Below are 27,192 nucleotides of genomic sequence, written 5' to 3'. Positions count from 1 at the left end.
ATAATAGGAAATGGAACGCTTGGGTCAAACATGAGTTTCATCACAGGTTAAGGACTTGAGGTTACGACAACAAACATGCATTAGTCATATACTGCCTCATGTCGTTCGAATGGAATTAAAAATTTGCGGTTGTTTCCGCTTTTGTTTGCTTGACCTTGCATCAGCATCATCACGAGAGAAATAAAACTTCTAAACCGTTTAAAGACAAAATAAATGAACTTTTAATTATAAACTGTCTTTTTAAAACAGGTTGAATCGGAAAATGTTTGCAATGAAATTGCGTAGCTAATGTTGCCTGCTGTAAAATAATCGCGCATGCTATGATAATAAATCTGTCAGCAACCAGGAACGTGAATGACGTCATCCCATGATATCAAGCACAATATATATTGGTGTGTAAAAACGAGACTTTTAGTTTTTCTTTTTAGAAGAGTCAATCTCTACGCGATATCCGGTATATACTCTATGTATATACACGCTATCATTCCATTATTCAGCAATTGTTTCTTAAGTTCCATTGTCCAGTAGATTAGCAGAGAAAATATTGTTATAACTGTAGTTATAACTATATATAGCTAGCGGCAGCCAACAGGCAAAGACTAAAGCGATTACAACAAATTGTAAAGCTTGCAAATAAAAACTGAAAGATTGTTCGAAAACTTTTCTTTATTTTCTTCTTGAAAATTTCGGTTTATTTTCCTGATAATTGTGAAATATTCCAGAGTCAACCCAAAGAATGTTTCAACAATAAAACTATTTTGTACAGTCCTCATCGCAGTTTTGCAATTACAGGTTAAAATTCTGTTCCTTGATTTAAAAAAAGAATCCGAACTCACCTGCGATGAAGACAATTCTGCCTTCATTGTTTCTCATCATGTTTTTTACTTCATCGACTCAAGCTCAGTCGTGTGAGTGAGGTCTTTTTTTGTCTCATCTAGATCGTATGTCACCGGTCACGGCTACTGATTTTGTGCTCTTACGTCATTATTGCCGTCATAAACGGAATACTGTATTTGAAAAAGACTTTGGGCGATAACTGTTAACCACTTGGTATTATGAAAAACCGTTTAACAGAGAATTAACTCTTTACCTTACGTTGCGCAAAATAGTACTTCAGTTATCGTGTTTAGATCAGTCATATGGGTGTTGGTATTAGCATTGGGTAAGGATAGGGACATACTTGTTTGAATTTTTAATTCTAATAATTTATTACACATTACTATATAGTTTACTCCTTAACTTTCAACTTGACCTTTCATGTTGCAATATTGTTTTCATAATCTGCTGCTTTTCTGTAGGTTATTGCGGATTTGAAAACGATGATGACCCGTTCTGTGGATACAAGAATGATGGATGGGACCGGTATAACAACTATTCTGAACTTGCAGCAGCCGGTAGTGAGTTAATTTTCTGGTACCAATTTTATGATTCTTTAGTGCGATCAGTGAAGTGTGTCGGAATTGCAAGTAAGCAAAACGGGTTAGAAGCTTGGCTACGTCATCGTTGCACTACGTAGGATGTCATCGGACAAGGCAGGGATGACCGTTCAAATCCTCTGTGGCTCGGGAAAATGTTACAGTTTTGGGTTAAATTATACGTGCAGCCAACAAACCATCCAAGCAAAAAGAAACAAAACAAACATTAATACTCCTCGGACGATGCATACAAACAAGCTGCGCGGTAACTGGAGTTTGACGCAGAGAAAATATTTACAAGTTCAAGACTTCCTTCCTTTTCTCAGTCCGAAGACAAATATTACAATCTCATTTCCGTGTGCCTTTTGTTTTTACATTTTTTTCATTTTCATACATTTTTCAGCAAGTTTCATTGGAAAATGGTTAACTGGGACTCCGGCAACTTTGACAATTAAACTGAAATCAAATGAGACAATGGAGTTGAGTTTTTATTACCGAATATCGACGGATGACCCAAATTACATTTCTGATTTGGTTGGTTTTTTCCAGTTAAAGAAAACAAATTCCGAAAATGAGTGAGTTGACAATTTTCCAAAATATGACCGTAGCTCATGTTTTCATATTAAAATCATGTTGCAACCTTTCTATCTACGCATTACATCAAGTAAAACTGGATATCTGCTTCAAACCTCAGGCAAATATTTCAATCACTTTTAGGGAAGTAATTTGGGAAGCAAAAAAGCAGCAGCGTTCTTGGAAAGAAGTGAAAATTTTGGTAAATGGTGGCACTTTCATATTTCATATTACGGGGCATGAAGTTGTTGTTATTTTGGATGAAATAAAATTTCGCAGTAAGTCTCATAACATATAAGAAAATTTTGCAGATTAAACGTACTTGGTTGAAATTAATATCACAACGTTGAATTTCTATTTCGTTGTATCAAATCTAATCAATAAACTCAACGCATTTTCAAGGAAATTTAGAAAACGTTAGTCAGTATAGTTTGGGAAACCGGAAGTTGGAAATCGGCGGCAATATGGAATCGAATGTTTCAATAACTGAATCAAATTCCGCTTCATTAATTACGGAGCTTTTTGTTAAATCAGCTGCCTGCAATTTCAAGAACTGCACATTCACTTATTTTGAATCAGTTGTTTCGGCGGCAACATCAATAACTAAAGAGGTCTTTGTGAAAGCATAAATTAGAAATCGAATTTTGAGCATTTGCGTAGGATCTGGAATAATGCTACTCTGTACATATAATTCGCTTTTTACGTATTTTTAATCTGTTGCAGAATTCTTCTAAATACGTGAAAGCTGTCGGAAATTTAGCTGCGTCAACAAATAACTTGACCAAGAAAATAACAATGAGGTCGAGTCGACGATTTGTGTGTCGTAGCTCTACTTGCATCGTTATATAATATATTTTTTGATGAATCAATCAGACAAATGTTTGTTTGTAGACTACTCAGAATACTGGACCAGGTTGCTCAAAAAGTGAACGTGAGTGACGGAGAAGTATTTAATGCAACGACACCAAATATTTTCGTGGCTGTTGTAAACTTACCAGAAGCAAACTCGTCAGATAAAGGTTGTGTTGGTTGTTATTGAGTCTTGGCTGAAAATTACATTCCTTATATTCCACGTTTTGATTTTATTTCAAATGTTTTAATTCCATTATGGTTCAATTGTAAAGACAATGCTTGATTTACTTGGTGTTTTATATTCAATGCGGAACAGATCATGGTTTTGGAGTTGGATTGAGAGCCGCCTTTCAACCCAATACAGGAAAATTCTTTAGTAATTACAGTTTTTCACTCTACTTTGAAGACAAAATTATAAACCAAACATCAATTTTTGTTCCCTATCAAATTATTGATAAAAGCAAAGGTGACTTGGTGTTTACTGAAGGTTGACAATTTTTCTAAAAATTTAAATTTTTTGTGCTTGGTTTAAATCTAAATGGTTACATCAGCATTTATTTGTACAGACGGAAAGGTTAGCTTTTATAGCTTTCTCGGTGACAGTTTGTTTAATGCAAACTCATCAATGAATAAAATCAAAGATAAACATGGTTTTGAAAAATCAATTGTAAATTCTTATGTCATACTTTCTGCAACAATTTTGGATCCTGAAAATACCACAGAAAATTTTACTGAAAAGATTCAAATTTCCTTTGAAATGAATGAGGTGACGTCATTACTTACACGCGTGCTTCTAATATCAGTTCTCCATGTAAATAACATTTTAAAAGTACTTGTCAGTTAAAAATTTCACCTTTTGAAATCAGCGGGCAACTATCATATGAATACGTTCTGCATCTTCGTCTCCTCTTTCCTGTATTAGAGTCTTCAAATGCCATCTGTCTTTGGTTCATCGTCTTTGGTTTTGTGGATTTTGGGTTGAAGATGGATCTTATTGGTCCTCAGAAGGTTGCACCAAGTTATCTTCATCAGAGCAATTGTTGCGTTGCGAGTGCAATCATCTGACCAACTTTGCATCCCTTTTCGTGAGCAAACCTCTTCATAAAATAATTTTCCAATGATTTTGTATTAATTTAACTAATGTATCTACTGTATCTCTAGGCATTTGGTAATATCACTGACAACAGAGGACTTGATATTCTTACCTATGTTGGTTGTTCAATATCAGGAATTGCAAGCTTGTTGACGATCATTGCTCTACTCATCACATGGTTTGTATTTACCACCTGATGTCTTATTTTAACAATACATTTACCCAAGTTAATTTTCTTGCAGGAAATCTGTCAAAGTTCAGATGAGACAAAGCACAAAGTTTGTGATGTTGAATCTTTCGTTTTCTCTTTTCCTCCTCAACATTTTAATCCTGATCAGTGAAATTCCAGGAGTAAGATCGGATGAGGGGAAGTGCAAAGCAGTGGCAGGAACTCTTCACTTTGCACTGATCAGCGCATTTTTATGGATGTTTGCTCAAGCTGTTCCTGTTTTCATTTCCATTATAAATGTGATCAATCCTTTACTTGTAAAACAGCAGTTTGTGACGAACAACGATCTTGTCAAAACCTTGGTTTGCTTGGATATTTCAAATTAATTTTGTTTCAACTTGCTTTATATTAATTTACTCTTCAGCCTATACATTTCAAGACAACTTTCTCCTCCAAAAAGTTCGTAATATCATTTTTATGCCTTGGCTGGGGGTTGCCAGTTGTTCTAGTTGGGTTGGTCGCCACACTCAAACCACAGTGGTACGCAGGTCAAGTTAACGATGTCACCACTAAGAAGATAACAACAATAGAAGGAAAATTTAGGTTAGTCGATAATTAATCATTCCTAGCATTGAAATTTATTGCAGCATACAAATAACACCTATTACATGAAAAGTGAACAAATAACGTTTCGACAATAAGAGTTCGCACAAATTCACACTATAGGCTGCTTTTATGTAAACTAACTAATTTCTGTTGTGAGCGACAACGTTATAATATTGGAAAGTTTCATTGCGACGTTTACGTTATTAAATATGATCGATGGAATATTCTTACAAGATGCTGGATAGTTCCCGACATGATGTTGTACTTGGTGATAATCCCGGCTGCGATTGTTTTATCCTGCAACTTATTGCTTTATCTTTGGTCAGTCATCAGCTTTTTCTCGAAAAAGAGACCTGGAGAAAAGGTGAGTCTTTGAGGCTTAAAACTGCTAAAACGTTGTTGTTGTCCAAAAATATTGAAATCTGCTAAGTGAACCCAAAACCTATGTATAGTTATTCTATAACGATTTTAATTATAAATATAGGTTAAATGTGCATAAATATATATAGGTTACTCGTAATAAAAATAAACAACAATACAAAGAAGCGAAACGACGTTTAAAGTTCTCTGTCATTTTGTTTGTGATGTTCGGCATCACCTGGATATTCGGATTCCTAATCTTTAACAGTAGTGATGTGAGCCTTGCATTTGCTTATATATTCACCATCTTCAACTCACTGCAGGGTAAGTTTATGTGGTTCTTAGTGGGTTTTATTACAATTACAAGTGACCACCATCCTGGTAGCCATCCGTTAAAAACCGTGACCAACTTAGGAAAAACAGGTGTAGCTAAATGTATATCTATGTATATATATATATGTTTTATTTTCTATTTTTAAATCTGTTTTCATTTTCTCACATGATAATGTTTTATTACGTCAGGTTTTTCACTTTTCATTGTTGCCATTGGACGAAAGAAAGCAATCCGAGAAAGTATTCAGGAAACTTTTGTTAAGCTCACGCCAACGACCATCATCGGTTGCAGCAAATAGAAAAGTGAGAGAGATTCAAAATACTACAGTTTTATATCTTAGGGTGCTCGTGCTGCTGTGAGTGCGAGCATATCGCAGAGAAGAGTTTGTTCGACTTAAGAATTCACTTTATTTTAGATACAACAAAAACCTAAAAAGACAAAGAAAACCTACACAAGTTGATTCGATTTGCTCAACACTCACCAGAGACACTTTCGTAACATCGTTGTCTTTTTCCCGCCAAATTTAATTAGTAAATCGAAACTGGAAAACGTATACTTGACATTGACTTACCACATTCGTTGCAATAAAGCCAACTGGTCCTTTCAAGTATAACTTAATATAAATAGTTGCAACAAAACCTCTACGTTTTCTTAACGGTTTCAATCTTGGATTACGGAATTTAATTTTTAATCGAAGTATTCCCTATTTTCACGTTTATAAATCTACACTGAACCGCAGTCATACTTTGAAGGCGGTTTGATTTGGTCATAAAACTTGTTGATCTATTGTATATAATTTTATCCATTATACAGGGTACGTTTGTTTCTTGTCTAAGAAAGTTAAAATATTCATTGGTTGGTGAAAATATTCATTCATGTTGGTGACGTCGTCGTGAATATAGCAATCACGTGCTGCACACCAGAAGTGCACAGTTTAACACACAATAAGTGAATTGTTCTAATTTCCGCTGACGGTTAGTTATTGCTGTCACGGTAGGCCTTTAGGTGGTGTATTCAGCTCTACAAAATCTGATTGGGTGTATTTTTTACTCACTATTACTATTACTGCACTACACACCACCACTCTATTACTATTAGCATTTTGTCTTGTCTCATTCTTCATCTAAACTGTTATCTCAAATTTTTAAAGTCTATGCGCAATATCAAAGGAATTTATTAAGTTACAATTATAACATCAACAAAAGAGTTGCTAAGTGCGTCGTAATCAAAGTGCATTTGTGGTAAAAGCAATAAATTAAACTTCCAGTACATCGCTTGGAAATATTAGGCGCTTATAGAACAATACCCATCGCCTATATCACACAAAGAACTTGTTGTGGCCTTTCTGGAATTGCAACAAAGCCTTCTGGAAAACAATATAGCTATGGGACAGTACACGTCGTACAATTAGGTAGACGTTTACGCGAACAGCGTTAACGATAATTTTTAATATAAACCGTTTCAGTTCTTGTGTCAGTGAATGACTCTGTTAGCTGCTGTACAGCAGATATCTCTGAAAATAATTCAATCCAGCTCCAACCCTCCATCAGCAACATTACAATTGAAATCCCTAAACAATCTCGGTTGGATTAGGTTTTGTCAGGTATGTTCACGGTTACCTTGGTTACACCTCTCACTGCGAGATCTTCATCATTTGGAACATCCCTTTCTCCAGCTGCTGCATCCATGTTGTTGAGATGACTGTCTGACATGCTTCTCTGCACACGTTGTGTGTCCTCCTCCTCTTCTTCCTCAATGTTTTTAGCGTCCTCTAGATCTTTTTTTTCAGTTTCTTCCTTTGCTTCTGCATCAACTTTTTTATCTTCGTTCATCTTGATGTCGGAGTCAGGCTTCAAAGGAGCTTCTAAAGTAACGTCGCACTTATCACCAAAATCATTCTTCTCCGGATGAAAATTTTCCGCTGAATCATTTTTGATTGATTCTTTTATCTCCAGCGCATGTTGATCATCAGACGGTGCTGTCTCTACATCCGGGATTTTATCATTGTTGGTTTCTTTCAAGTGTTTGCTTTCCTCTTCGTCTGCACGATCCGGACTTATACCTGTAATCGTCGGAAGAAAATGCAACAATATCTGTTCATAATATCTCCAAGCTTATGACATAGATTAAATATAGAAACTGAATTGATATGGACTTGGCCAGATTCCGAAATAGATTGACAAAAAAAGCGAGAGCGTTTCTATGCAACTCACCAGTGGCGCGGTGAATGGCCTCATGCGGGCTCCATTGTGTTCCTGAGTCCACCACCTCATGAGATGCTCGCGTTTGCTTTTCCGGTGCGTCCCGTGGATTTGTTTCCTCTTCTTCCAATGGATCGTCGATGACTTTGCTTTCGTTCAAGACCGGTTCTATTTTAACTTCACTGTTTGATGCAAGTGTCGCTTCTAATTCGAGATTAGTTATTTCTTCTCCATTGTGTTGATCGCATGTTATATCATTGACGTGGTTATCTAGATCCGGAGTGGGGGCAGCTGTTGGGATGCTGAGGACGAGAGATCTATCGTCGCGGAAAAGAGAACGTGTAGATGCCCGCGATTTCGCAGAATTGGGGTGGGATTTCACGCCAGCGGTTTTTCCACCGCCATCTGCAGCTTCGAAAGACGTTCTAGATTGTATTGCTGATCCTGAAAGCGAACTTCTGCTGCTCTTCTTTGGGATACCGAGATCTCTGTAGATGACGTGGATGTTCTTATCCAGGTTAAGGCGGACAGGATCTCCCTGAAGTCCTAGAGGAAGAACGGAGCTTGGGACATTGCTTCTGATACCTTGCAGGGCTCCTGCATCTTTATTAATTGCTTGCTCTCTTTCACCCAGTTGCCCGGAGCGTCGTACTGGAAGTGCGCTAAAACTTTGGTACTTTCCTGTCAACGTCGTCACATTTGAGCCGCCTTGGCTGGGTGTTGGAAAGTTCGTCCGGTCAGGGGCCACCTTCCCGGGCGTTCCTCCCAGACTTTTTCCCATGAGAGGGTTAACGCTGAATCCTTTCTTCCCAGAGCCTTCGCGCGAATTGAGCTCGCGCATGTAGCTGTCATACACCTTGCTCCCCGTCCCGGCCGCTTCGGAGGAGGGCTTTTGAGGAGGGACGCGCAGGGAGCGAGATATTTGGATGAACCCGGCCTGGCTCACGTGATCGTGAGGTTCAGTTTTGCTGCGATCGATTTGGATATTCGCGCGAAGAACTTTGTCGTTTGGGCTCGACAACTTTCCGCCATTCATACGGTGTTTGTTCGCCGGTCTTCCTGTTAAAGGCGACGCCATGAAGCCGCCTGATGCACGGCCCGATGATTTCCGAGGCAAACTAGAACCTGGAATGACGAATTAATATGTCACAAAGGCTAGTCAATATTCCATGGTCACGTAAGACAACGACAATGTGCTATCCAAAACTTAAAGTTTAAAAACAGCTGTTCAGTAAATTAAGTTAAGTTAAGTTAAGTTAAGTAAGCTTTAAGTAAATCCGGAAACCTAAAACGTCGTATTTCCACTCATCATTTTTTAAAAGTGGCGCGTCCGCATATACTCACCATTATTTAAATGAATGAGGTTGCTTCTAGGGGAACTCCCAGGAGATCGAGTCACCCATGAGCCAGACTTCGTGCTCTGTCGTGCTGTGTGGTTCTGGTCATAGGATGGATGGGTGTGACTTTCAACTCGGGGACTTCTTTTGAAATAAGCCGCATGATGAGGGGACGTTTTGGGAGAATTTGCTGGCGCTGACATTCCAGCTCGTGTCCCGTTTATTACGCTGTTAGGGGGAGTCCCGGACGAGTTGGTGGCCATGGCGATGCGAAGCTGATATACAAATCGAAAATGATTAAAGATTATTATCCCTGAAATCAAGAAACCGCTTTTTCATCGTCTTACCGGTGGTGATGGCGGGTTCGTTCCGTTAGAAATGTTGCAACTCTCGCTCAATGCCTTAAGGTTCAGGCTACCCACGGGCATTGATGACCTTTGCAAGCAAAAATGTTCAAAGATAAATCTCGAACTAAATTTTTTATCTGACACACAGCTGCGCCCCCCCCCCCCCCCCTAGAGTGGACTTACTTTGGCACCGATGGTCTGATGTCGACTGTCGCGATTGTCGCTTCCGCCTTCATTGGGAGGCTGTTCAACGTAACTGTGCGCTCAGGTTTTCGCCTGCAGCAAAAAATGTTGGCAATCGATTCCAGGATTTTCGAATCATGAACTCGCGTGCTAACATAAATCGATGAAAGGATTAACAATTGACAGAGCTCCTGGCACCTGTGAGTTTTTTCCGCCTCATTTTCATCTCCCGGATCCGATCTCCGTTTTTCTGTTACTTCCTCGCCTCCCATCATCTTCATGTTGTTCGTCGCCTCCTCACGCAACGCTTCCAGCTCTTCATTGCTGACGTCATCCAATTTCGCGTCGCCTTCAACTGTGAATGATGACGTTTTGATTATCTCACGCATGTATGACGTAACATAAGCCATCTGTTTATAGTCGATTTGTACCTTTGTTATTTGAAATGATGATGCTCTTGTTGCTTGGCAACGGTAGAGAATCGCGAGCAACGCGCAATAGATCCGCAAGTTCAAGTTCACTTTTTGAATCTCTGTTTCCACCTGCACTTTTGCGAAGTTCAAAGTGGGAGGTGAAGGGCCGAGGAGGGAATGCCGTCACGTGATCGGTCCCAGTCACGTGAGCAGATCTGTTAGATGCATTCATTTTTTTTTACTTTCACTTTAGGAATATTTCTTATTTTGATGTTGAGTGAACATGATAATGAATATAATATTCACAAAACTTTCGAAGTATCACAATAACGTTTATCTTTAAGTAATAGTTCACGTTTAATGTGCTTTTTGATATTGTGACGTTTAATGTGATTTGTGATGTCATTGTGACGGTCAAATTCATAAAACGTCATGCGCTTATTAATATCAGTTTTGCAAAGTTTACATGAACTTATTCTATCATCTTACTTCACAGTTCTCGGTGAAGCGCCCACTGACGGTTGAAATCCTTTGGAAGGAGGTGAAAGGTCTAAGTCTCGGTCAACGTTCGTCACACTTGAGTGCGGCCTGTATCCGTTTGCAGTCACGTGAACAAAGCCTGGGGGGAGATGGTCAAAATCCATCAACTTGTGGAAAATGACAGGAACTGACGTATTAGTGCCCTGAAAACAAATTTACGTAAAAAATAGGCAATCGGTTCATTAATACTTTAGCATTGGGTGCACGATAAAATTAAAAGATTTATATCAGATTAGGATATATCAATTACATGATTTATTTAGCAGAAAAATTATTACAATGATAAAGACGATAAATATTTGTAACATCGAATAAAACTTCTGGTTGACGTCCTAGCTGCTGTTTTGACTCTTGTATTAATTCCACGAATGAGTCGCAACTCCAACATTTTGTTGCCAGCCAGGATAGCGCTCTATCATTTCATCACCTTCTGGTCGGATTCCTCCTCTTTTATCTTTCCCTCCACAACCCTTCCTCCCATCTTCTTCAGTTGATCCCTCCACGACAGGGGTCCTGGAGCGTCGTGGAGCGCGATCCTCTTCGCCTTCCTCCGAACCATCTCCTCCCTCAGCTCCCGCCATCGCTGCTTGTTCAACCACAGCGTTGATGATGTCCCTTCTAGAATCTTCCACACCGCTTCGTCGCCCTCCTCCGTCGCCACCGACGCTTTCCCGTTCTTGCAAACGCTTTTGAATAGAGATACGACGTCACCGGATGTCGAAGTTGCTTCCGATGACGTATGCGTGACGTAAGGGTTTTCTCCTCTAGGAACGCCGATGTAACGTAATAGACTGAAGTGGCGGTCCTCCTCTTCGTTGGTGATGACGTCATGGTTGGAGATATTATCCTGGTCAGAAGAATTGCGGAATTCCTTATCGTCATCATTTTGAGAAGATTTCGAATCGGACTTAATTTCGTCATCCTCGTTTTTAGACTCCTGCCTGAATGAGGTTTATGATGAAACAATAGCGCAGGACCAATGTAGCTGAATTCCTTCTTATCAAAAGATGAGGTCAAGGTTCAAAGCTCTCAGTACAAGATAATACGAATATAGGGGCTCGGGCGATGCTAGCCGCGGCATAAATTCATTGGGGAAAATATCGAACACTTACTTGTTACTTCCGCTGTAACCGTCGTCTTCTGATTCACTTCCCTTCTCGCTTCCCTTGATTTTCTCTTTTTCTCCTGATTTCTTTGTCACCTTTTATCAACAATTTACAAATCATTCAAACTGTGCTGGGTCACGTGTATGGGAGGAGCCTTTTAATAATTCTTTCAACTATAAATGAACAAGTCACCGCTGCACAGTTTGTTGTCATTTGTTAGCGACTGACATGCGCCAGCCTACGGCGTAAAATATTTTATATTCAACGTTCATGCATATTTTGCAATTACAGCAATTCGTCAGGTGAGTATCACACAATGAAACAGAACTTATTTATATCAAAGTGATCGTCATTATTTGCCAATACCACCCTGCAGATGTTTAACAGATGTTTGTTGTGACTACTGACAATAATCTTGGCAGTTTATTATTTAACTATACGTCACATTCTTTCACCTTCATTGATTTTGATACAACTTGGCCGTTTATTCCGATCCTCATTCCCGGACTGGCTTGTAGCTGAGTCAGGACCCTTTCACTGACTTTTGACTCGATGTTGTAATAATCGGACCCGGAGTCGTCTGTAAAACAACAACGGAACGTCTAATAAATATATTAATGTGACAAATAAAACATGACATAACACTGATCAAATACAAAAAAATGGACTAAAGTGTATAACATGGTTTTGTTGTTGTCGACAAAGAATTTTATCAGATTTGTACAAAATGTACATTTTTTACAAAATTTATGTTGTTGCAACTTATTAAGTTAAACGCGAACAATTTTGTTGATGAAGCACTTTCATCTACAGCATTTTATTTAAGAAATCGAAAAAGTCGTTTTGTTTTTATTCTCTTGGGAAAAGTGTGAGAACCAACATATAGCAGTTTACAACCAAATAACTTGGCAGTTATATCGTCACAGTTGCTGAGATCTAGATAACGACTGATGAAGATTCGCTGAACAAGTTGTATAGAATCCTAAACCACAACATACAACCTGCGAACGAGGTAAGAATGGGTCTTTGTTTCGTTGGGTCTTTCCCGGCGAAAGTGTACCACTGCTGGCTGGGTCCAAACTGTGGGGGCGCCCCAAGCTGTCTCTCGTATCTGAAAGAAAGATCGATGTTTTGCACATCAGGGAAAATAACTCGTTAAGTTAAAACTACAGTAAAAGTACTACGGTAAAAACTAGAGTGAGAAAAGTATTACCAAGAAATGTTAACAAACTATTGTGTCATTGTGATGTCACAACAAATTTTAAACAAAGTGTACGACGAAACAATGATATAACAATGACTTAAATATCCGTCGAGCAATTTTTTTCTCCAACGTACCGCGGTCGAGATTTCTTTTCCTCGCGGGGAACAGAGTCCGCAGCTTCTTCCCAATTTGCCGTTTTCCTCGCTCCTTCGTTTTCCAACTCCCCAAGAAGATCTCCGTTAAAATACGAGGCCGGCGTCGAGTCGGACACCACCCACATATCCGAGCTGGAAACCTAGACGACGGAGTCCATGGTAACATGACGTAATAAGAAAATGATGTCATAATTTTTATCTACATAGGCGAAACTTTCAGTCACAACCAAGTTCAAGATTTTCTCACCTTAACCTTGGCAAAGGGTCCTGCCTTTGTCTCATATTTGTCTCGAGCGGTCTGAGCGCGTTTCAAACCATCTCGTAACGGCCGCGAATGCTTAAGTGACGTCATAGAACGACAACCAATGCTGACGCGATGAGCGAGAGCGTGTGGGGCGGTTCTGCTCCGCGCGGGGGCGCTGCGGGACTAAATTTAAAGATTCGAAATAAATTTGTAGAATTTAGCAGCAATTTTTCGGATCAAAACAAACAAATTAGTATTATTTTAGAGGCGTTTAAATGTTTATTTATCTATTAATCAAACACATTCTCTCTACAGTTCATGACAACGACCCAATTATTCTTTCACTCATTTTGCTCGAGTTTACATGTTACCGACCACAAAGCAAAAATAATGTACACTGAGTAGATAAAACTAATTTAACTTGCGATTAATCGTTCATCCGGTGGTTGGAAAATTCAACCCACAAGCGTTGGTTGGATCGTCCATGGATTGAACCGACCTAGAACCATTAAACTCACCTTAACCAGGGACGGATTGTGGGTGAGCGGTTTGTTTGCTATTTCCTGCATGACGTCATCTCTTGCGTCACTGGGACCTACTTCCACCCCGGGCTGGGTGAAGGTCAATTTCTTCACGCTCGTTTGTGAAGCACACGATGACGTAGCTCGTGACGTTAGCCGATGATTTTGACGTCGATTTCCGTTGCTGAGAAATCCGCTGGCGCTTGATAGCGACGTTTGTGGACGACTCTGAGGATTTGTTTTCCGCGAGATGGCAGACCTGAGAATCAAATGAAGCAAATTACGGTCAAGCATTTTTTTCACGACAACGCAGCAAGAAATGGTTTTATGCTGAATACACAAAGTACTAAAAAGAATAAATTAACAAACGTGACGTTTTTGACTATTTATAGCTAAATGTCTAAAGGATTTTGAACTATGTAGTAATCCAGAATATTGGATTAGTCCAACACAAACTTACAAGCGAATGACCAGGTGCGCTATTCAGGGAAAACAAGTACCCCACCAAGGCAGGAGCATTAAACCCTTATTACTAACAATAGCGACATTTAGGAACCTCTTCTAACAATGTTTGATAATACATAAAAATATTTCTTTTATTTACAGCATAAACACACAAAAAGCGCAAAGCGTTGCCAGCCATGGCGCTTTGGGAATATCAAAACACTTCTGTTGCGTAATTAAAGGCTTCGTTTCTATGGACAGGAAATTGGATAGTTTAAAATGATGCGACAAAGAATCGCTTTTGTAAGTTTTAAGCAATGCGCTTGTAAACTGGCTAATATCTTGGCCACTGTGAATAATTCTGTGAGATTGTTGGTAAAATCGTTTATTGAGGTCAAACAATAAAACGCGGCAAATCTTTGAAGGTCAACAACCGATTTCTTTAAATGACGAAATGTACCGGCTTTTAAAGCAATTGTAAACCGGGGTAGAACTTACGTCACAATTTCGATCCGGGCAAAAGGATCCTTAAATGGAATCAATGTTACCCACCTACACCTAATCATCCACTTATTACGTAATAATTAAAGGGTCTGGCACGGATACAACAATAGCGCGATAACGCTCAATATAAGGGAAGAAAAATTGATAAGCATTTTGTGCTTTTGATGACGTCATAGCTTTCATACGTTCCAATACATGAGGGATATAGCCGGCATGTTCCTCCATTATAGTTTTAGAGAGTGAGACCACACAGCCCAAGGGGTGGTCAGTATATGAGAAGCAGGCCGAGTAAGTGATTTGATATTGCGTCATACTCAGTGAAATTATAACTTAGGTGACGTAGTGAGTTAATGACGTAATATTATCAAAAGAACGACAAAATTATACAAAAATACCTGACGTTAATTTTCTTATAAAAAACAGACTCAGACGAGTTCTATTTAGCATTTAACATGAAAAAAAAATCATTTCTGTTCTTAGAAGTATTTCTGTTGCAACTCACGAATCACTAAAATTCGGGGCCTTCAGACTACAGTCCAGTCAGCCACCCTCTTAAATTGCCACTGACGCAGCCTGTTGTTAATGATAGGCAGTTAGGTTAGTTTAGGTTAGGCGGTTTATATAACTATGTTATAATATTTAAGTTAGTTTGACAAGAAACGAGGTAAATAGCTGCGAGGGCGCGATTTTTTCTGTTGAAATAGCGGCAGCCACGATTTTAACGTGGATTGGCAGAAACGTAGCTGCAACAACAGCTCGCTATCTAACTTACATCGTGCAAAAGTTCTATTACGTCACAATCATCACACGGTTTGCACCACACATGCTGCAGTGGCAATATCACGTGATTACCTTGTTCTCTGGGCTGATTGGACAATTTTTTCCCGGTCCTCGTCCACGATTTGCTGGATCGTCTTTTCGCGGGAAATATTCGTCCTGGTGGTGCCCGAGAGCATCAGATTATTTTTAATAACCGGCTGGAAAGGAAGCTCGGTCGGATCGATGACGTCATACTTTGCGTCGATGTCTCCAAGGCATCGCTGAAAAAATGAAGATGACGTCACAATCAAGTGACGTAGATTTGAAGTTGACTGTTGTAGTCACAGAGGTGTTTGCATCGCCAAAGATTTAAAAGACTTCTTGATTCGTGAGGACTGGAAAGCGCACGCGTGCTCAAGCTAAACTGTACACTGTGGGCTGGTGAAGTTAAATTTGTAACGAACTAGCAGCCTGCTAACTGCTATTAGCTTAAGCAAGGAAAGCTAAATATGACGACATCAAGTTACGTTCAAAAGATTCAACGAAACGAAATAGAATGGATGGGAGGATATTTTTGTCACGCAAACGTCACAAGTACAGTATTGGTGACGTATCACAATGTACCTTCTACCAGGTACCAGTTACCATTGTAGCTTGTAGCAGGTCATAAAACGTACCCGCCATCACATTTAGTATTTGCTTTTCATTAATAATATTGTCTATAACGATGAAACTTTAACAAAAGCTCATTGCTGCTTTTGTGACTACACAAAGTTTATTATTCCACACAGTCATCAACGCAACCAGGCAGATGACTTACATGTTTGGATTTCTGCAGAACGATCTCTGTGTGCGCGTCCAAATAATCCAGTGCCGCGATAATTCGATCCGCCATCTCAGGGCTCCAAGCTTAATTCTTCAAACTGATGGTTCTCGAAATTATTACAAAGATTTAAACAGATTAAGACCAGAAGCAGATTTCGTCATGTTGTGGATCCTATGATAAGGTGATCTGTGGCATCAATAAACGATTGAAATTATTACCAGGTTAAGTTCAACGACTTCCATCAGCGGCTAAAATAATCTCAGCATAAAATGAAGTATCACCAACTTCTCTCCATCATCGCCTGCACGATGCAGACATCTGAATATTCAACAACACCTGAGCACGAGATGTGTTTGAGCAGCATCAAGCTTGGATACAACTGCGATATAGCGACAATTGTAACATCCTATCCTGTGGCCACAGCTCCTAACTTTCTGCCAGTTGCCGTACTTCGAGAAACGAAATAATCGCAGTTTTTAAATTGAAGGCAACATGATTGGTGAACTTGAACCGGAAACTGTCCGACGACGAATTATCGCGATTCGTCAAATCGCCTTCAACGATCCTTCACTCCTCGATTCATCGTGGGAAAATTATTTATTTCCTCGCCACTCGAATCGCTTGTTGTCAGAGTAATTGTGACGTCATAACACTGGTCGCGGCTTACGATCACGACATCATGTAACCGTGTTTGTTTTTTACTTTCTTTTGACTTTACGACCGGCCGCCTGGATTTGGGGTTTGTTGCTAAGCAAACAAAAGTTTATTGAATGGATAAGCCGAGCCCTGCTTCGTTGCTATTTAAGAATTAGAGTCAACAATAGCCTTTAAAAGCTGACTTCTATAGAATCAAAACAAATGTGACAAGCGCGCAAAAGGCGAACGCAAATAATCTTTCATTCCTTCGACCAACTCTGCCTTTGACTCGCTGCTTGATGTCCGAGATTTGAGTTGATTTTGACCAAAACTCAAATAATGTTGTTCCAAGATAAAACTAACTCAATTCTATCAAAGTGGTTTAACTCGAATATCTGAAATTTTTAACTTACAGACATAGCTCGTGTAATTAATTGCGACTGTCTCGCAACTGTGACCTCCTTGTATCAACGTCATTATGTCGTCGCCTTTTCATTTGATCAAGTTTATGAGTCAGATCCCCTTGTGTAAATCTCAGACACTTACAGCAGTCGGACTAAAGGAGTTACTTCGTTCAGCAGGTCCTTGAACGACCAACTGTAATCATCAACATACACAATCACTTGCCCTTTTGAACCAAATGACCGGCAAAGATTTCTTGGAACTGTTCCTGCCATCGCGCGTACACCGCTTAATGACGTCGCTCTTTGAAATGCTTTCAACCATGGAACCGGAATCGTTCGAAGCTGTTGTAATCGAAGTTTTTTCCCAACCACTACGCGTGTTCTTATTACTAAATCCTACTTAGCCCGCAAACAGATGCAACTGTAAGTTGACAATTTATAACTTCCTTTGTTTGCTGATGCAATATACAATATGCTCTATATGAAGAGCAACTACAGAGTTGACTACCGCACGAAAATTATCTTCAAATTCGTATTTTTACAACTTGCTAATCTTCGTTCTTTCAACAGGCGCGTTTAAGGAAATTTACAAAAGGCCGGTCGTAAATTTCACCGATGAAGCGATTTATCTTGGACGAGATTTTACGATCACGAACAGGCACCGAAGGTTCATAAATTAGTCGTCGCTCTGCCCGTTTACGACTCTGGCCGGATTAACCTTGAGGTTTGTAACTTGTCGAATCACAATTAGCTTTTTACAGGTATTTAAGACAAAAGCTGAGAAAGGTGATTGCATATTGTTGGCCAAATCATTACGCACGAATAGCTGCCGTTCATGCTGACTTAAAGACGCTCAAATTACTGCTTTGTCAAATCCCTTTCCTTTCTCTCATATCAGAAACATAATCGATCAGTTTTTAAAAAAAAACTTAAAATAATAATTTGCTCATTTTCTAGGCGCAAGCGATGGTTACAGAGATGCTTGTTTATGATTTAGAATAGAAACAGACCTCGCCTGTCCTCAACCGCGATTAGAAGCTCTTGTTTTTTCAAACAAACAAAATTTGTTTGATCCATGTATTTTCAAAGATCTAGAGACACTGGACACCATTCGAATCCGTTTTGTAACAAATACATGAAAAACGACTCTCGAATTCATTTCAATTGTTTGTTCGTTCTAGAATATCGTCAGCGTCGTCAAATAACAATGGTCACTGCGTCCCACCCTCCCTGCTAGCGGCTACAGTTCTTAAAAGTTTCTTTCCCATTGTAACATTTCTTCGATTTATTAATTTTCCTGCGCAACTGCACGAGTTTGAAGCATCAGAGCAGAGATAGAATGAAAAACGGAGAGAAATTTGCCCGTCTGTAGATTTCTATGGACCTGGTGTCAGCGCACAGGATAATTCGTGATGTATTTCGAGTGACCAACGCAATATTCTTGTCGGAAAAGTTTGGAGTCAGAATATCATTCAAAAAAAATTGAATATAATTTAATCGAAAAGGAACGTTGCCGTGTACAAAAGAAAATAACACTTCGCGACAGAAACGAAGGACGAATCAGCCCCCCTCGATCAAGTACTCGTCGCGACGTATGACGTCACATACTTGAATGAAAAATTCTCTATACTTCTACGGGGCTTTTCCAACTTGCAAAATCAATGCCACTTAGGCGACACCTCGCGGCCATTCAATACGCTATCAATCGGACAGAGTTCGCTCCAAAGTCGGTGACCGCCAGACGATAGTCTTCCGCCGATGTGCCACTGGCGACTGAAACGTGAGCTGGCATGCGAACAGACTGGTCTGGCTCCGACGCCAGGTGTTTGAGGAACGTCCCGTCGGACGAGTACACTGAGAGTCTATGGTTCCACATGTCCGCCACCACTATGTTGTCCTCGCAGTCAACAGCGACACCGTACGGCAGGTCGAGTTCTCCATCGCGGCCGCCTTTCTTGCCAAATGTTTGAATCAATTCGTTATTCTCGTCGAAAACCTAACAAGGTGTTTATGATGTCACAGCGTGCATTGTCAGGAAAATATTTGAATAGACCATGATTAAAATCATCACCTTCAAAATATTTTTATCTTTTTACCTTAATCTGATCTGTCCAATCGGCGACTATCACGTGATCGTTGCTGTCGACGGCGACACCTACCGGACATTTAAATTTTGCTTCGAGTTGATAAATCTGTTGCCCACTCGCCGAGATCACTTTCACTGCGTCATTGTCGGTGTCAGTGACGATAATTTCGCCTTTCAAGTAAATAAAAATCAGAATTAAATCATATCGTACACATAGAGATCGTAAAAACACCTTTACATTGACTTCATGAGCTTAAGATAAAAAGGTGGGAGACCGAGATTTGAAACGAACACAAGCACAAAGCGATGGAATTTTTATGTCGTGATCGGAAACGTATCCATAACAATTTTATTTGCTACATACATATGTATGTGTCGTTGTATTGTCTCCGTCAAGTTTAGGTTGAAACGTTTACACTTGCGAGGTTTTAGAATTTCGAAACAAACAAATGGTTCGGCACACACCGGTTCATGCATGGACAGGTCATTGACATAATTACAAAGTTTGGTTGACGTGACTGGCAGGAAGCTGTAAAACGGTCTTGTGACGAAAAACTATTTCATGTTGCCACGGCAACGTACCAGTCGAACGCACCGCCAGGCACTTGGCGAATTTGAACATGTTCCTTCCGTGCTCTATCACCAGCTTGCCCTCCTTTGTCCACACGGTGACGCAGTTTCCGCTCGCAACCGCAAGGTGGCCCTCTGGAGTCTCGTGGATCTATCAGAAGGAAAAATTTTCGTCAAAGTTATGAAAAACACAGAATAAAATGTGTTCATGTAGATATTTATGACGTCATAGACTACCTGGTAAGGTTCAAAGGGTTTTCCGGCTTTAGTGGCGCGCGCCGGAAAAGACTTTATCATGACCCCTGACCTATCGAATGCCTGGATCAACCTGTCTCCTTTTGACGTCACAACCGACACGTAGCAAGTTCCCGATTTGCCGATGTGGACACCGAACACGTTCCCCCCAGTGGTCAGCTTCCTGCGAAGAAAAAATAAAATAAATTGACCAATCACACGGCTGTTAAAGTCCCGGTATCGCGAAAAAGAACAGAAGCGATAACGTTCGTTTCTCCAGTCAACCGCGATTGTGACGTCGACAGTTTTTCGCTCGTGTGCCTACGCACGTATTTCACGCAATCACGTAATTATTATTATGAGAATGAATGATCAAAAGCGAGGCGGCATAATCATGTGATTGTGACGTTTTTGACTGCAGTTGTCAAGTTCAAACAACCCGACCAATTATAATTCGAAGATGTGGTGAAAACGAGTGAGATATATTTCGCTTTATGAAGGCACCCCCATGTAAAAATAAAATTCTTTCATACGACAAACGAGCAAAGCAACGAGAACGTATTATTTGTCAGAAGTTTCCGTCGATAGTACAATCATTCTCATTGAATTCTCAACGCTATGAATTCAATAGAGAATAAATAATTAATAAAGAGAATATAAAATGCAACATGGAGGGAATAAAATAACAGAGAATCATCGATACGACGACGATAATACTCGAATGTTCTCGCATTATACGAGCATATGGCGACAAGGGATGCGACGGAGGTGATTCGTCTCAAACATGAACAACAAATTCATCAACTCGTGCTTATACAGACTTCTATGCTGTGTTAAAGTCAGGATTATATATTACAGTAGTTGCCATTAATAAAGGATCAATTCAAGCAGAAATGAAAGCGTTCATGTCATAAAAGCAACTTGTTGTTTTAAAAAGAAACGAAATGACAAATTTACGTAATAATGAGGCGCAGTGTGTCGCATCAAACATACTTCCAATGAACAATCACAACCCGCAGTATAATGCATTATAATTCTATTCGTAAAAACCAACGTTGTTTTAATTATCAACAACGAACAACCGCATCAAGGAGTGCCTCGGACGTCATTTGTCGACGATGCTTTCCTAATTGCCTTTTAACAATTGGCAAAATGACGTAACAAAAGCAAAACCAGACACTCGGAAACATTTATCAAGTGACGTAGCGATAAGTTGAAGGTTAAACGCACTGGAGCGTGAAACGACATACACACACACGCAAATTAGCAATTACTAACTTACTTGACCGACTTCGGCACAGTCCATGTCCTAGCACTCGGTCCAGCTGGCTGCATTGTCACCCGAGTTGACCTGGTAAAGTTCATATTATGACGTTAAAACATGTATGACGTCATAAAGAAGTATCAATGTCAAGGGTTTAAAAGCGAAGCCCGAGGCAATAAAAAATACTGTAATGACTTAAAATGGAATCAAAAAACGGATAAATCATCTCAATACGTCATACGTTAGCGGGATCGCACGCAACAGGCGTGTGTGTCGTCACAAAGGATATCACTCGGCAAGTTTGATATAGAGTCAACAAATGGTGAAACAACCTAATTGCGCAAATCAAACATTTGCTCTGGAGCAATTCAGTTTCGCAAATCAATCTGTTAACCAGTCTACCACTGTACCAGGTGAAACGGCTAAAGTTACTGTTGAATGCGTTCAGGCTTTCAAAGCGTCTACTGAGTGTCACATTACATTTATCAGTATCACATTATTAATCACGCGGGTTGTGTTAATAAAGCGTGGGCCAGTTGTTAACTATGAGCTGTAGACTACAGCACTGTAGTCATTTTTACATAAATCACCTTTGCTCAAAACGTTTAAGGCCTCTTGAAATTTAAATGAGTGTTTGTGGCAAATTTTATCGATTATCCACACATCTCTTTTATGACATCATTATGTGAAGCATTGTTACTCACAAATCTCCTTTCTTCTTTCGCTTATCACCGTACGGCGGGCTGTAGAACTTGTCAGTGTTGTTGGAATTGATGTCGATTGACCGGCCAGTACAGTTGACAGAGTCAAAGTTTCCGATGTAAAACTCAGAGTTTCTCTTTCCCTGCCTGCAAGTAAACTTCAGATTCAGTCGTCCCAGCAGCAGCAGCCTTATAACTTAGTTAGGAAACCACGACTCGCTTCCACACAACGTATCTTAGGGAAGCGACAACGTATACATCAGATGCGAGAACTCCATTGTTCATCGCCTTTTTTGCACCAAGCCAATGCGGAAATTACGTACTGGCGATTGAACGCGGTTGTGGGCGTAAAGTGTGCTGTGACGTAACACTCACGTTCTAGCGTAAATACTTCAAACATTTGTTCAAAATCGTCGCTCGGGCGGAAAAACGAGCAACTCAAGTTGTCTAATGACATCACACTGTGGTACCATTACTCATTATGCCACGACAATCAATCTGATGAGTTGAATAGTGATTTAACGATTAACTTTGTTGTGGTAATAATAGTCACCTTGAACCAATATTCAAATCTGGTTATGTCACACATACACTTAGTAGTTGACAGACCATCGCCCTGATGAAGTTAACTGAATGGGTTAATTAAATGTCAAGTTCTGTATTTACCAGTTGTTTGTTATATTTGATGGTTATTAGTTATTACGTCTGGTGGCAACCACAGTATGTTTAATTTACACTCAGTAAGTTGTTCAGGGTGAAATAAATGCTAACTCTCCAATTCAGTTGAATCGAATCTTTCAACTTTAACTTCATTTGCCAACATAGAAATATTATGATTCTTACTTCACAGCAGAACGATTTAGTGATGACGTAGGACTCCTGGAAGGTGAACTGGGATCAGCAAATGACGAAGAACTCGATGATGACGTCACGGACAAATTGTCCCCACTTCCAGCTTTGAGATACTGGGACCCCACGAACATGGAATAGGGTCGCTGGGCCAGTCCCTGCTTTTTTGAGGAATTAGGGGATCGCTTTCCGCCTCCACTCATTATCCTTACCCCACAGTAAGTTGACGGACAAAAAAGTAAATTTACTGAAACTTTCTTCCAGAAAAACAAGTGCAAGTCTCTCTGAATAACAAAAATACTTTTCTGTATTTGTGTAGAAAAAAACTCAACGTTCCTTTGCTACAACCGTGGGCTTGAAAGCACACGCATGCCACAGTAGTTAGATGAACTACGTTTGAAGACGACCTGACAATCTATATTTTAAATCGTCTTCTCTTGATAACCAATCACTTTCTATGCAACCGATTACGCCATTGTGGCAGAACGATGCAACTCCACGCGGAAGCTAATTCTATTTATATCAAATCAAGAAGAAGCTATCTTTGGACAAGACGCCGTGCATCACTTTTCGATGATGCGGTCATGAAACTACCATTTATGATGAATTGTATACCAGACGAACGGGAAATGTTGGAATTGCTTTTATGAAATTTCTTGCTTCGGGATATAAGCCTATTTCGATACGAAAACGACAGTGCATGTTTAATTATGACGTATTTTGACGTCATAAACGTTTGACATATCACGACAAAGATCTGGCATTTGAGTGACGTTTTGACGAACCTAAATAGACCAAACCCAGTCGACAAACCGTAATCTGATGCTAACATTTTTAAGTATATTGTTTTTACATGGTACATGGTCTTGTTTGTGTCCAACACCTTTCATATAAAAGTGTCAAGGCCTCATTTCCCAAACTGGATGAGATGTACAGCGCGTGCCAAGGAAAATTAAGAGCAATTTAATCGCTTGCTACTTGCACGATCAATTGCATAACTGTTGTTTTGGTTTTAAATACGACATGTAGTAAAATCGTCTAGTTCTACGGAGAATTTGCATTTAACACCAATTCTGTTGTTTCCTTTACTAAAAACGGTAAAATCAGTTTCCACTTTGCTTTGTAACGAGTTCATGGTCTACTGCCTACACTCACGTGTTCATTCTAAGTCTGTAGGCATGGTAAACAACAAATTTCCGTGTTCTAATTAAAGACGCCATTAAATCAGATACTATACTTCCTCATTTCATCTCTGCAATGCCAACCTCTTGAACGTCATAACGAACTAAAGTTATGGTACTGTATTTCAAATCAAGCAACAACCTGTCACTTTATACTGTGGCATCATAAGCGTGAGTCTATTCGTTCATAATATGCGCATAAACATCTCCTGCATGGCCATCATAGCACGAGTTGTACATGCACAGGCGCATTGTACAGCTGCGGACTACTGGTTCCTGTTTCCGGTATTTCATCCCACAAAGAACATGTTGGTGGGAGAAATGAAACTTGCCTTGGTCAACTGGTTATCTACCACAGAGACTGAAACCGTCTCAATCAGCGCTTTGTTGGATAATTTTCGAGTAGGCTTTGGGCGACTATATCACGTGATGGAAGTAGAACTCCTTCAAATGGGCAACAACTTACTTGATGGGGCTACAATTAAGCAAATATGGTTAAATTGGTTTAAACGTGCGACAAGGTGCAATACAATATGTAGAAATCGGCAATAAACAGCGATCACGTTGCATTTGAATAAATTTTTAACAACTAATTTTGGTCGATATTAACTCAACCCTCTATCTAGCATAAACCAATGTTGATAAGACTATTATTATCTTGAGTCTTAATCATCAATTATAAACAGACCGGCATAGCGAGAGTAGTCATTATACAACGGTATAACGGTGACATTTTCGTAGGTTTGAATTGAACGGGTTCTATTTTATCCATGTTTATAAAATTTTATTTCTGTAATGCGGGACTTAATGCCGGTCCATTCCTATTTCTATGGAATTGCAACATTACTGTCTTAGACGCTGTTAACAAGAAATTCTTTTTACATGACCAAATAATACAGTGAGGGCAGCGGGCTCGATTTCTTAACAGAATCTTTTAAAGGTTTGATTTCATCAAAGTGCATGATGATGTCCCGTCGCCCTCGTAACTGATCCACGGTTACTTGCAACTACTGTTTTATTTAAAGGGGATCTAAACTCATTCTCAACAAATTTTCTACAAAAGGATAAAAACATGCCGATTCCGAAATTATAAACGAAATTTCACTTTTTTTGTAACGAGCTATTGACGAAACCGTTTTCAAAAAATTGTGCGGGGAGCGGTTGCAATGCCACTAAGGTTGTTGATTTTGTGTTGTTGGGTGTTAGCATGACCACTTGCGCAACTGTTGTAAAGATGTTATCCAAGTTTTAAACTTTTATTCTCGATTTGGATCAATAGTTAATATGCCAGCTAGTGTTTAATATTCAATATTCTAACTGCGCTAGCTTGCTATGACTTTTATTAGCTTTGAGCGACCACTTGCGGACAATATTCCAGCTTATCTTTTCTAAAAGGTAATAAAATAAAATTGAATGATTGAACTAAACACTACATTACTAAATAACCCAAAAAATAAATAAGGTCATAGGCAATAAACAAAATACTCCAACGTTAATTTCTTGTACTCGACAAAATTCACTATTTATTTATCTCCAAAATAAAGGGTGTTTCAAAAACGTGTGTTGGTTTTTAGCTGATTTTAACAACTATTGGAAATGGTTAAGCGTGGCATGATTTTTACGCAAAATCTGGAAACGATCCTTGCTAATAAGTTTACTTGAAACTTCTGAAATTAGCTTCTAAAAATGACAGGATTCAAGTGAATAAAAATTTCAGATTTAATTATTTTAGTTTGTTATTTTCTGCTTGAAACATACCGAATTGCTGACAATATCACAGAACAAATTCGTTCATAATTTCCAGTGTTGTGAGTAACTAGCCATTTTTTTTCTGACTCGAGTCAATTTGGGAGTCAAGTCTAGGCAATTAAAACTCGGTCAAATCAGGTTAATGAACTTTACTTAAACAATTGTCTGACGTCACACGATATGCTTTTGCACTAAATTGCTTTTGAAAACGTTATTGTTGTCTAGCTTGTCTTTGAATTAATCAGGTAGATTTCTCTTTCAGATAAGTGTTATGTTTTAGAAAACGTATTCAATTTTCTTACTCAAAGCTGAATTTTTGTCGTTATCACTGCCATAATGTGACTCAAGTTAGTTTGGATAGTGATTCCAATCAAGTTAATTCAGACGTTTGACTCGAGGCAAATCAAGTCACCAAAAAATGTCACTCGAGTACAACATTGATAACTTGATTATTCCTCTTACCGTCTATGGTTTTTAGTCTTCCTGCCTCTCTTGAACATAGAAATCTACTAATGCTTTCAAAATACTTGGGCAAATTTTATAGACCGAGCTAGGATTGGTCGAAGATCTGATGACGTCACGAGGCGCTGTTTTCGAAGCTCAGCAAAAGGTTCACGGGAAAAGTTAAAACTTGGACAGTGATAGTGAGACAATATATTAGTAGGCTATACATTAATAATAATTTTCCGGTATATATTTAGCTTGGGTAGTCTGGGTTCTTGCAATTGAACCCATCAGGCTAGCGAAGGTAATATTTTAGGATCGGGCTATGATGAATATATCCTAGGCTACGGTCAGAGTAGCCTAAGTACCGTATTTGTAACAAACGGTTATAGCCTAGTCTTCAGACTACCGGTATAACTGGTACGTTTTTGTTAAGAAATCGTGCATCCAGTGGTCAAGAAAGATATTGTGGATCAAAGGCATACAGCTTTAATTGTTTGTTTGTTTGTTTAATTGTTTGCGTGATTATGTGAATGTGATTGATTACGATAGGCCGATTTGATTATTATGATAATGATTATGATGACTCTCCACTAGGCCTAGTTGTCTATGATGGTAAGTTTTGCATTCCCTTTCATATAGATACAGGTATAGACAAATTCTAATGCAGAAACATTGTCTTTAATTCACGAAAGTCACGTGACCTCTTTATTCGTGGAGGTCAAAATTTATCAAACATTCTGGCATTTCTGTCCTGTATTATAATTGCTGAATTCTTTTAAATTGAAAATTGTTGTTGCAAAAATATTGCTTGTTTAGTTATTTAATGCTGTCTAATAGTGGAAAGTGTGGCAGTCGCACACAGGAGTTTCATCAAAGTGGACACTA

The 27,192-nt window shown here is 39.3% G+C and overlaps 5 protein-coding genes across 7 annotated transcripts; 3 read left to right on the top strand and 2 right to left on the bottom strand.

Moving 5' to 3' along the window:
- Nucleotides 1-744: 744 nt before the first annotated feature.
- Nucleotides 745-1,994, top strand: LOC143458757 (uncharacterized). Its single transcript, XM_076955612.1, has 3 exons — nt 745-908; nt 1,299-1,397; nt 1,819-1,994. Exons 1-3 carry the CDS (start codon nt 842-844, stop codon nt 1,992-1,994), a joined length of 342 nt encoding a protein of 113 aa, XP_076811727.1. The 5' UTR covers nt 745-841.
- Nucleotides 1,995-2,396: 402 nt separating this feature from the next.
- On the top strand, nt 2,397-3,829 carry LOC143459764 (uncharacterized). Of its 3 annotated transcripts, none has more exons than XM_076957034.1 (6): nt 2,397-2,599; nt 2,712-2,788; nt 2,880-3,007; nt 3,157-3,306; nt 3,407-3,606; nt 3,763-3,829. In XM_076957034.1, exons 1-6 carry the CDS (start codon nt 2,453-2,455, stop codon nt 3,820-3,822), a joined length of 762 nt encoding a protein of 253 aa, XP_076813149.1. In that variant the 5' UTR covers nt 2,397-2,452; the 3' UTR covers nt 3,823-3,829. The 3 variants fall into 3 exon arrangements, with proteins under 3 accessions (XP_076813149.1, XP_076813150.1, XP_076813148.1); XM_076957035.1 differs by having other exon boundaries at nt 3,707-3,796; XM_076957033.1 differs by having other exon boundaries at nt 3,407-3,796.
- On the top strand, nt 3,825-5,721 carry LOC143458756 (adhesion G-protein coupled receptor G6-like). The gene is made up of 8 exons (XM_076955611.1): nt 3,825-3,848; nt 3,893-3,925; nt 4,002-4,111; nt 4,176-4,401; nt 4,527-4,705; nt 4,943-5,072; nt 5,218-5,392; nt 5,591-5,721. Exons 1-8 carry the CDS (start codon nt 3,825-3,827, stop codon nt 5,698-5,700), a joined length of 987 nt encoding a protein of 328 aa, XP_076811726.1. The 3' UTR covers nt 5,701-5,721.
- Nucleotides 5,722-6,558: 837 nt separating this feature from the next.
- On the bottom strand, nt 6,559-16,399 carry LOC143460621 (uncharacterized). Its single transcript, XM_076958207.1, has 17 exons — nt 16,181-16,399; nt 15,454-15,641; nt 13,651-13,912; nt 13,136-13,315; nt 12,868-13,028; nt 12,531-12,640; nt 11,985-12,109; nt 11,536-11,624; nt 10,851-11,364; nt 10,373-10,566; nt 9,902-10,098; nt 9,669-9,825; nt 9,471-9,563; nt 9,288-9,375; nt 8,948-9,215; nt 7,616-8,728; nt 6,559-7,464 (listed from the first exon to the last, which is right to left on the bottom strand). Exons 1-17 carry the CDS (start codon nt 16,253-16,255, stop codon nt 6,992-6,994), a joined length of 4,287 nt encoding a protein of 1,428 aa, XP_076814322.1. The 5' UTR covers nt 16,256-16,399; the 3' UTR covers nt 6,559-6,991.
- A 2,306-nt stretch (nt 16,400-18,705) lies between these two features.
- Nucleotides 18,706-23,133, bottom strand: LOC143460482 (uncharacterized). Its single transcript, XM_076957983.1, has 7 exons — nt 22,925-23,133; nt 22,085-22,228; nt 21,399-21,467; nt 20,120-20,300; nt 19,895-20,033; nt 19,323-19,483; nt 18,706-19,222 (listed from the first exon to the last, which is right to left on the bottom strand). The coding sequence occupies exons 1-7, from the start codon at nt 23,131-23,133 to the stop codon at nt 18,917-18,919; spliced, it is 1,209 nt and encodes a 402-aa protein (XP_076814098.1). The 3' UTR covers nt 18,706-18,916.
- Nucleotides 23,134-27,192: the final 4,059 nt, after the last annotated feature.

The sequence above is a fragment of the Clavelina lepadiformis genome, chromosome 5 (genome assembly GCF_947623445.1).
Source record: "Clavelina lepadiformis chromosome 5, kaClaLepa1.1, whole genome shotgun sequence".
In the NCBI taxonomy this organism is placed as follows: Eukaryota; Metazoa; Chordata; class Ascidiacea; order Aplousobranchia; family Clavelinidae; genus Clavelina; species Clavelina lepadiformis.
This window is presented reverse-complemented; position numbering and strand designations above follow the sequence as displayed.